Source organism: Vigna unguiculata, chromosome 2 (genome assembly GCF_004118075.2).
Source record: "Vigna unguiculata cultivar IT97K-499-35 chromosome 2, ASM411807v1, whole genome shotgun sequence".
Classification (NCBI taxonomy): domain Eukaryota; kingdom Viridiplantae; phylum Streptophyta; class Magnoliopsida; order Fabales; family Fabaceae; genus Vigna; species Vigna unguiculata.
Genome location: NC_040280.1, coordinates 23104977 through 23115206, shown reverse-complemented (window position 1 = coordinate 23115206; position 10230 = coordinate 23104977). Strand labels below are relative to the sequence as shown.

At 28.3% G+C, this 10230-nt stretch overlaps 1 protein-coding gene across 2 annotated transcripts; it reads right to left on the bottom strand.

The window, feature by feature from the left end:
* Positions 1-4590: 4590 nt before the first annotated feature.
* Positions 4591-8948, bottom strand: LOC114174118 (ATP-citrate synthase alpha chain protein 1). Of its 2 annotated transcripts, none has more exons than XM_028058878.1 (13): positions 8849-8948; positions 8252-8360; positions 7458-7634; positions 7198-7359; positions 7006-7086; positions 6813-6864; positions 6555-6669; positions 6357-6438; positions 5860-5955; positions 5667-5768; positions 5358-5474; positions 5025-5141; positions 4591-4908 (listed from the first exon to the last, which is right to left on the bottom strand). In XM_028058878.1, the coding sequence occupies exons 2-13, from the start codon at positions 8348-8350 to the stop codon at positions 4837-4839; spliced, it is 1272 nt and encodes a 423-aa protein (XP_027914679.1). In that variant the 5' UTR covers positions 8351-8360; positions 8849-8948; the 3' UTR covers positions 4591-4836. The 2 variants fall into 2 exon arrangements, with proteins under 2 accessions (XP_027914679.1, XP_027914678.1); XM_028058877.1 differs by having other exon boundaries at positions 8599-8906.
* Positions 8949-10230: the final 1282 nt, after the last annotated feature.

The following is a 10230-nucleotide window of genomic DNA, read 5'->3' as shown; positions in this document are numbered from 1 at the left end:
TTAAATATAATTAAACTTAATATAAATAATATATAAATATATAAATATATAAATATATATATATAATAAAAATTTAAAAAAATTGGCTCCCTTATGTCATTCATCCGTCCTTGAATAGGATTCTAACAATTTTCTAAAATGCATTAATGTTTTTTTATAACTGAAAAGGAAAAGATTATAATCGAAAGAAGTATGAGAGAATAAAGAATGAATAAAAATAAGTAGATTTTTAGAGTTTCTTCACCAAAAGTATTTAAATTGAATTAGAAGAACTGCGTGGAGATAAAGAAAAAATAATATTGTAAGAGAAGGGAGTTTACAACTAAGAGTGTCATAAATTAAAATAAGAAAAAAAATAAAGCTATAAAATATTGTTTCTATATAAATCACAAAAAGGTAAGGAAGAGACATGAAATTTTTTGGGCAAATTATGAATTTTTTTATGCTAATATATATATATATATATATATATATATATATTAGTTTGTTTCTTTTACACATTTTTCTTCAAAATTAAATTCTTTAAATAATTGCTATTTTAAATTAAAATGATTATATTTTCATTTTTACCTTTTAAATAACTGTTATTTTAAATTTAGTTATTTTATAAATTAAAATCATTATTTTATCATTTTTTAATAATTATTTTTTAAAATTTAAAGGTTAAAATACTCCGTTGGTCCTCGTTTTGATTCAGAAATATCAAATTGGTCATCGTATTTTAATTGATCTCAATTTCGTCCTTATTTTTGTAATTGAGTATTAAATCAGGATTTAGGACAATCGTTAACAAAAACGATTTGAGATCAATTAAAATACGAGAACCAATTTGAGATTTATGAATCAAAACGAGGACTAACGGAGTATTTTAACCAAATTTAAATAATTATTTATAATAAAAATTTTAATAATAAATATTATACAAATTATTTTTTTTATAATTATTTTTAATAAAAAATATTTTATAGTTTAATAAAATTATCTAAATGAATACTTTGAAGACTAATTTCAAGAATGTATACCCTTTCATTCATGAATGATTGAAAAACCTAATACAAAGAAGAAACTCATGAAGTGAAAATATCTGAATATGGAGCAAAATTTATTTAAAAATAATATTATAAATATCAAATAAAATATTAAAAAAGGAATTTGAAAAAGGAATTTTTAATAAGACAAGTTGTGTAACATAAACATGTACCAAATATAGAAGACAATTTTCCTTATATAAAAATAACTTAAATAGAGTAGTACGTGAAAGAAATTTTCTACTTGTTTGAATAAAAGAAATCTCCTTTATCCATTTTTTTCCCCACCAGTATAGTTTATTTTTTAAGGAAAAAATATTGTAAACACACCTTATTTAAAAAGTTCCTTTAAAAATTAAACTTTGAATACATTTTGTAGACATCATAACATGTCTTTAATCTCTAACTCAACAAGTATAATATTCTTTAATATCACATGTATGGAAACAATTTAATTTTGTTTGGGTTAAATAAAAAATTATGCTCAACAGTTTTTCTCTTTCTAAACATACAATACAACCACGTGTAAAAAAATTTATTTCATCATAACATATGTTTTATTTCAATGTGTCAGATAAAATCCATTTCCTTCTCATCAATTATCAGTGTTCAAAACGATGCAAACTTCGAATTGATTTTTCTCACCTAACTTGTCCGTAGATTTTTCTTTGCCTTTCTAGTTCTTATCAACTGAAAAAGAATCTTTATAAAATAAAAATAAAAAATAAAAACTGCATTCACAATTATATCAACGACCATTCTGATAATGTCACATGTGTGGATCACATTCACGCTCACAGTCCAAGGATAATGTTTTGTCAGTATTGCAGACCTAATTCATGAAAAATGACCACCCATCTTTTTCTATTATATATGGATTTTTTTTAATTTTATCCCATTATTTTAAATTGAAATAATTATTTTTTTATTTTTTAAAAATAATTGTTAATACAAATTCATTAATTTAAAAAAATAAAAAAAATTATTTTATTATTTTAACCTTTTGATATTTTTTAATTTAAATAATTATTTATAATACAAAATTATTTAAAAATAATAAATTATACAAATCATTTACTTTTATAATTATTCTTAATAAAAATTATTTTTTAGTTATTATCTTTTTAAAATAATTTGATTGATCGTTTTCGGTGGTGTTTTTCTTCCATAAACATTTTTTTCATCAATAAAATTTGTTTTTCTTTAAATTACTCCGACCTCTGGCGGCGAACTACATCATACTCTTTTCGCCATCATAAAAAATATTTTAAATTTGAGTTAAATTAAATTTTATCCTTAAATTTAAATATAAAATAATATTATAATTTATTTCTTTTAGAATTAAAGATTTGTAATGTTAAAAAATCTTAAATACAAATAAATTTTAATTTTAGTTCCTTAAATTTTGTTTTGTTTTCGATTTTTAAAACGCAGTCCAAATACTATCATCTGTACTACTTAGAGAACCAAAAGTAGTATATCTTAAAATCAGAGTATTAAAAACTAATAAGAGGAAGATAAACATATTTTACCTTTAAAAAATATATCCTTGTATTTAAAAATTTTAAATTAAATAAATTAAAGTGAAAAGTTCGTAAAAATCTTTCAGTTTTCATTAGAAAATATGTTTTAAGAAGTTTAATTTGTCTAGCTGTTTATAAAAAAAGGAAAACCCAAAATTTTTTATGCCTCCCTCTTTAGCCAAATCTTGAGCTAATGGATCTGTTTAACCTCATAAAGCCCATTGGGCTCACCTACTCGAAACACACAGGCTTCCGTATTTAATGTCGAGTTCATGACTCAATTTTGTTAGTTTGATTTTTTTTTATTATTATTATTATAATAATTAATAGATGTGTTTAAATGGCATTTTGTATAAGTATTCTTAGAGAAGGACACATAAATAAATTACACTTTTCCTAAATTAAAATCAATTCATACTTAATAAATAAATAAATAAATAAGAGAGCCTCTATAAATTAATTGTTGCATAAGTTAATTCTAATGTATGGAGAAACTAATTTTTAATTTTATTTCGTAGAAGGAATTTATAGCTAAATTAATTCAAACAGATCCAATGTGTATTTACTTATTTTTAATAACCAAAAATAAAGTTTTTTTTACCATTAATACTTGAATTATTTTTTATATATTTGTAAAGCCCAATGTTTCAGATTTTTAATTGGTATAGTCAACTTATTCTTCAAATTTTGTGCATTTCAAATGTTTTGATTTACATTTTTTTTGCCAAACATTTGTGAACTAAACCCGTCCATACATTTTAAAGTATTCGTTCAAAATCTACCAATGAAAATTAATATTTTACCAAATTTAAAAGATTTTCAGAAACTATCTTTAAAACCTTAACCTCACACTATGAAAAAATCTTTAAGATTTGATCAATTTCTGCATTTCTAAACATTTCAAATAGTTTTTTTCAATCTTAAAGTCATCCTAAAGCTAAATATTTTAGTAAAAAAATAAAACAGGATTTAAGGGCTTTATATAAAGAAAAATAGATTAAATGGACTGAATTAGTATCACCATAAATTATTGATCCGTCATTATTTTTACCAATTGAATCAGTATTATTATTAGTTCATTATATAATCTAAGCATATCTGAAGCAAGAAATTAGACAGGGAAATTTCATTCTTGAACTATAATGTTTGATATGCTTATGCATCAATACTATAATGTAAGTTTGGCGGTAATAAATTTGTTCGCAATCATGCAATGTTCTTCAAGTGTTCATAAACATGCAGTAAGTAAACCAGAGACACAGAGAATAAGGTACTAGTAAGATCTAGGCTTTTTTAATACTGAATAATGGTGTTACTGAAATCGGATAAGGAATTTTGTTCAAAAATAAAAATAGAATTAAAAAGAAAAAAAAATATATCTTAAAGAAGACATTCACTTGCTAAAAAAAATCAGTAGTGTTTATTAAAATAGGATATGGTTAGAGTTAGATGATACAGGAATACACATTAAGACCGAAATCCAACTAATATCTAACTACTTCATTAAATTTCACCATACTCTAACCATTACCATGATTTAAGTCTCCATACTTCAATGTTATTTGGAATATTGGATTATGAGAAGACCAAGATTGGTTGGGAGTTGGTACAAGAACAGGTAGTGGTTGGAAGATGAAGCATGTTCCTGGTATGATGGAAAAATTATGACATCATCTCAAAACCCTAATAATTATTTTTTTAATTTAAGGTCTCTTTGGATACCTAGGAAATTTTAGTAACCATTCCATGATTTTTTTCAAAATTAATGCTATTTAACTCTGCATAATGTTCTATTTTTTCTCTCTTAGAAAGGTTTATGGAATGTTTGTTGGGTTGGAATATGTTTATGTTGGACATATAAATGAATCTCTCCTTTCAAATTGCCTGAAACTTATTCTGTTCAATTGACATCTCACACATCCAAAAGGTAATATATGACTTATATCTCTTACCCCTCACTTTCTGACATTAAAGATACAGATACAGTTAGGTTCTAGAATATGCAAAAAAGTTTAATAAGACAAATTATAATCAAATAATGGAGAGTGGGTAAGAAAGTATATATAGACTATATATGTTAAACAAAACACTATTTATTATCTGTCGTGCCATCAATTCTACAAAAACAATGACAACATTCATGGCCACTTGGATGGCTTGAGTTCATAAACATAGACTCTAATTAAATTTCCGAATTTCAGGAATAGAAATGGAAATTAAGAATCAAGTTCACTTCAAACTTGCCATGGAAAACACTATAGATGATGAAGGTGGTGGTGTAGACCTTAAGCAGAAGCGGTAATGAATTGTATTGCCTCTTTGCATATACCAGTCATTGTGGCTTCAGGTCCATAAACCTGTAGGGAAGATAGATAACCAAAAATCTTAGACTGTTCCCTCAAGGCAAGTTTTCCTAACAGCATGAATTGGTTGTTCAATACCATGTCAATAATAAAGGCATGGATTATGTTACCTCAATGGGGATACCAATCTCGTCTCCAAGTGCACGCATTAAAGCTAGACCCTTCTGGTAGTTGGGCCCTCCTCTCCTCACATAGATGTTCATTCTTGCTGCTTTCAATTTTGACTCCTGAATAGAAAAATAACTCACATTGAATTAACCCTCCTACACATATGTATAATCTCTTTCATATGATAACAAATGATTGATGGACTTGGGAATATCAGGCGTAACTGAGATGTCAAAATTCATATTGATGCCTAACATGACCTTATTGGGAATTAACCCTGCTACAAGAAGATTCACATCATATGTATGAATCAAGCTCCATGATCAAAGGCTTACCTTCTCTCTCAGAGCCCGAATTATACCGCTAAATGTAGCAGCAACATCAGTAAAGTTAGCTATGCCTCCTCCTATCACAAGAGCTCTCTTTTGGCCATCAGGGTTTGCAGTTGCACACTGGAAAGAAGAAAAGCAGATTATAATACAAACAAAATGCCAGTGGTATCAGGTTCAATGTTACTATGAAAATCATAGGCTAATATATAATTAGACACTTCAAACGAGGATTGTCTTATCTTGTAAGAACGAATTTTGAATCGTTAAATCAATATTTAGGCCAATGATAAAGCAGGGATATAGGTTGATTACATCAATTACAACTCTGGCATACTGCAAGACTTCGTCTTCTTTGGGTGCACCACTGTATTCAGCATAGTTTCCAAGCTCAGATGCAAAACCAAGATCTCCAACCTGTGTTAATATTGTATGAAATAAGATGCCACTCAATGCTACAAAATATGGATATTTTCCATGAATTTAGTTTTAGTATAGAGAAACACACTGTATCAGCGTAGATGACACTGGCACCTCCTCCAGCTACCATTGTCCAAATTCGGCCCTTTGGGTTCAACACAGTGAATTTTAAAGATGCACTTGTCTGCAATATTGAAAGAGCAAGCAAATTAACAACTATAAGCAATAGTATTATTGCAATTATCAATACATTATTGATGACTGCTGTTCGAGAAGTATGAGTATTAAGACCAGGTGATACCAAGAACTATAACTGTTTCGGTTTGGGTAAATAGCTTAATTAAGCTCATATTTGATAACCTTTTATTATATGATCTCTTATATTAAACTTGACTGGAAAACTTCTTGAAGTTGTGAAGAGCTTATCCAGATACAGAATTATAGCTTTCACATTTAGTAAGAAGGAAAAGAAAAATGCATGTACAATGTACACAGAGAGCCGTGCAAAACCGCAGACACACATCTTATGTGCATGGTTTTAACTTGATTGAATAAGATTGCACATGTGGGGTAACATTTGTGTACCTTTTCATCTAATCCATGAATGAAAGACTCGGTGGCAGACATAACCCTTCCAAATGGCAGTGGAAATTCAATGTCTCCCCATCTACAGATTCAATAACAGCAAAATATAAATCAATTTTTCATTAGGAAATAGGAATATAGTATTCTATCCTAGAAAATAACACTTGGGAATTATTAGAGGGAAAGAAAATAACCCACTTCTTGAAGTTCTTGAAAGCAGCAGTGTCATCTAGCTCGCCCCTCATATCCAAAGGATAAGGCTTTCCATTAACCAATGTGAAAGGATTCATCTCTAAGAAAGTGAAATCCAGATCTAACACAAATGATAAGCAAATAAATAAATAAATACATGAAATAAAGGGAAATGGTACAATTTCAATGTAATTTTTAACAAAGTTGATTACAGAATCCCAAACCAATAGTGTTTTGATAACTTGGTAGATATATTTTGTATACCTTGAAACAGCGTGAAAACCACTCTCAGAAATTCCTCAATTTCTCCCTTGATCTGTAGAAAAAGGTACAGGATTTAATTACATATTCGGATTGGTTTACATAAAAAATCAAAGTAAGATGCATAAAACAAACATGGTAAAGACTCCAAAGTTAATCTGTTCATAAAACAAAATAGCATTTTAACTGAATTTACCTCCAAGGGAAGGGTTGCAACAAGTGGGGCAACAATTTCTGATGTAATAGACACCCCAGTTGGAATGAATACAGTCTTAACCTGAAATATGAATAAGCCACTCAATAACTTAAATAAGGGAAAAATCTACAGCACAAAATATAGAGTATTTAACATGAAATATGTAAAATATGCGTTGTAGCAGTGCAGTACCTTATCCCAGTTATCTTCAATTTCAATTCCTCCACATTCAGAAAAGCTTATGCTGTTGCCGAGTCTCTCAGAGACTATGTTAAGGTAAAACTCTTCGTCGTGTGGGACAAATGGTTCAATAATGAAAGTTGTTATGGGTCCTTTGCATCCACCCATCTCAACCTATATATTAGAGAAAACATGAATAAATACAGCAAGGGTTGAAAGGGAAACTCTCAGAACAATGGAAAATAAAAAGGGAAAATCCCAAGAGTAATTACCTCTTTTCCAAGACGCTCTTTCACAAATGAGACAACTTGTGCAAAATCCAAATTCAAAGCAACCAAACCGCTTTTGCCACGCTTTCCAAATAACATGTCAGGTTTCACAGCCAATTTAGAAGATGAAAGCCAAGGTTCCTTCTCTTGTAGCTCAGTGAAATCAGTTGAAGCATTTATCTTGAGACAAAAAGGAACAAATTCATCAATCATTACTCAAGTTTGCCACATACAGAATGGTAAAAAATTATGAATTTAACCCGAATGTACTAACATTAAAATGTTTTTTCCTCTATTCTCCAAGTGACAAATCTATTGACATTTATAATAACTACTAAAGTCACACTTGAGATGATTTTAATTGGTTGACAATATAAATGAAATTATTTTACATGGTCAGTACATGGAAATTAAAGCCAGGGATTATGGATTTATAAAAACTGGAATTTTTTTTCATATGCATCCCCATTATAAAGTACATAAGCGCCTAATAATCACTAATAGAGTGAAGGTATTTTGTATGTTCATTCAATCACAAGTCATCTGCATTGTAAATTTGTTGCCTTTCCTAATAAATATATTAAACTTTGCACCAGACATGATTTCCGATTCATCAACCATTAACCATGCATAAACTTATACTTCAATTGCATGTTTGAATAAACTAGAGCAACATAACTTAAATGATATTATTCAAATAGAATTGAACTTACCAGTGTGTTGTGTTTAACTATAGTGGATAGATCATAGATCAGTGTCATATTTCATTGTAATTTACTCATGATAAGATTACTCACTTGTGCAGACTTGATTGCCAACTCCTTGCCAGAGAGTCTCTTAAAGTGCTCCTTCAACAACCTCTTGGAGTCGTACTCTCTGATCTTCTTGCGCGCCATTTTTCTTACTCTATTTCATCAACAAAACAACCCAATCATCAATGATTCATCATAAGCGAAAACAGATCTGAAGAACCACAACCACAAACTCAAACACCAAATCCCATCAGAATAAAAATCAGAAAGACCCCATCTCAAATTCGCTTCAGGGGGGGTTCAAAATTCATATCAAAATCGAAGCTTGAAGACTCGGAACATAGTAGGGGAACATGAACATGCAGAAACATGAAAGAAATGGTGGGAATTACCGTTAGATGAGGAAAAGGGTGTGGTGGGTGCTTAGATCTAACAAAGGAGTGAACGAATGGAGAGAGTTTGTGGTGGGTGTATATATATATAGATATAGTGCAGGATTTGATTAATTTAATAATCTAATTTAATTTGTGTTGAAGAAGAAGGAAAGGGTGTAAAGAGAATGATAGGGTGGTTGGGTTGGTGAAGTGTGAGAATGAAGATGAATTAGGCAAGAACAAGGCACACACATGGAGGGTCACCCACCTACTACTCCTTCCTTTGGACCAAAGTCTTAGCTTCAGCTTTCATTCAACTCCAATGTATGTATTTGGAACTTTGTTTGCCACAATTTTTTTAACAAAAATGGCATGTGAGAATAAAAAGATAAGAATATGATTGAAAATAAAAATGGAAGAAAGAAAATATATGTGAAAGGAAGATGTATAAAGAAAAAAAAATTATATTTTTGAGAATGATATTTTTATATTTTTTAAACTTTTGTAAAAAGATGTTTTCTTACATCATACTATTTCTAACTAGTTAATAAAACTTATTTATTTTGACGAGAAAAACCAATCTTTCTATGTTGATTCTTAAAGTGAAATTTATTTATTTTGAGAAAATCTTTGTCGTGTGAAATATCTATATCATAATCAAACTTGATCTCGCTGAGAACTGTGTATTTTTTATTTATATTTAGACAATTAGGTTAGTTTTGTGGGGTTGGGGGCACAATGCCAAATAAATTATTAACTATAAATGAGTAATTGAAAAGTAAACCGTAAAATAGGAAAACCATGAAATATAAAGTGATCAAATTAAATTAAAAACTAGTTTTAAGTGAATATAAATGGTATTAAACACAAAGGTTAAACAAATTTTAATTTGTCGTTTAACAAACATTATTATCACAATCAATTTGAACACGATGCATAAACGATAAACCAACCCACTTTACACGTGTACATTACAGCCTTCAATGTGAGAAAAAATCAAAATAATATTTATGATGTTAATAGAGTTCAACTGGCCTCCTCTTTTGAACTCAATAATGGTTTTTATTTGAACAAATTTTGAATTTGGAAAATGTGTCGCCAAATTCCTCTAACATGTGATGTAGATAAAAAGTTAAAATCAACATAACGATGGGTTTAACCAAAATTACCTATTACTTTTATATTTTCGGTCTCTAAATATGAACACCCTTAATTTAATTTAAGGATAAAGATTAATCGCTTGTTTGTGTATTCAATTATGGTTATGAATTTATCTTCAAATTATTGATCATTGTGAAAATTTAGAAAATAAATAAGAGTAGAAAAGATTTCCAAATATTTAATTATTAAAAAGTCTATGATTAGAATTTATTAAAACGAGATTCATTTTTAAATTTTCATTTTTTTCTAAATATTATTTATTTTCTTTTTGAATTTTTAATCTCACATTTCATTTCTTTAAACGTCTGATCTTATCATATGACTTTTGACATCGAGAGTAACAAATTTGTCTAATCAAATTTGTCAATAGCGTAAATTATTTTTTCACTTTTCTTTTAATTAATGTTTGATCTTGTTTTATGTGATACCTAAGAAATTTGCATATAACTTTAGGTAACTATATTTTATTATTTAATTTTTTTGGGTCAT

What these genes read in the sequence shown, in the direction of transcription:
- LOC114174118 (XM_028058878.1), bottom strand. Translation starts at nt 8,350, where the DNA reads ATGGCGCGCAAGAAGATCAGAGAGTACGACTCCAAGAGGTTGTTGAAG. An exon ending in TTGCAACCCTTCCCTTGGAG is followed by an intron (nt 6,865 to 7,005) that starts GTAAATTCAGTT and finishes CTTTTTCTACAG; the next exon opens with ATCAAGGGAGAAATTGAGGA. An exon ending in GTGTCATCTACGCTGATACA is followed by an intron (nt 5,769 to 5,859) that starts GTGTGTTTCTCT and finishes ATATTAACACAG; the next exon opens with GTTGGAGATCTTGGTTTTGC.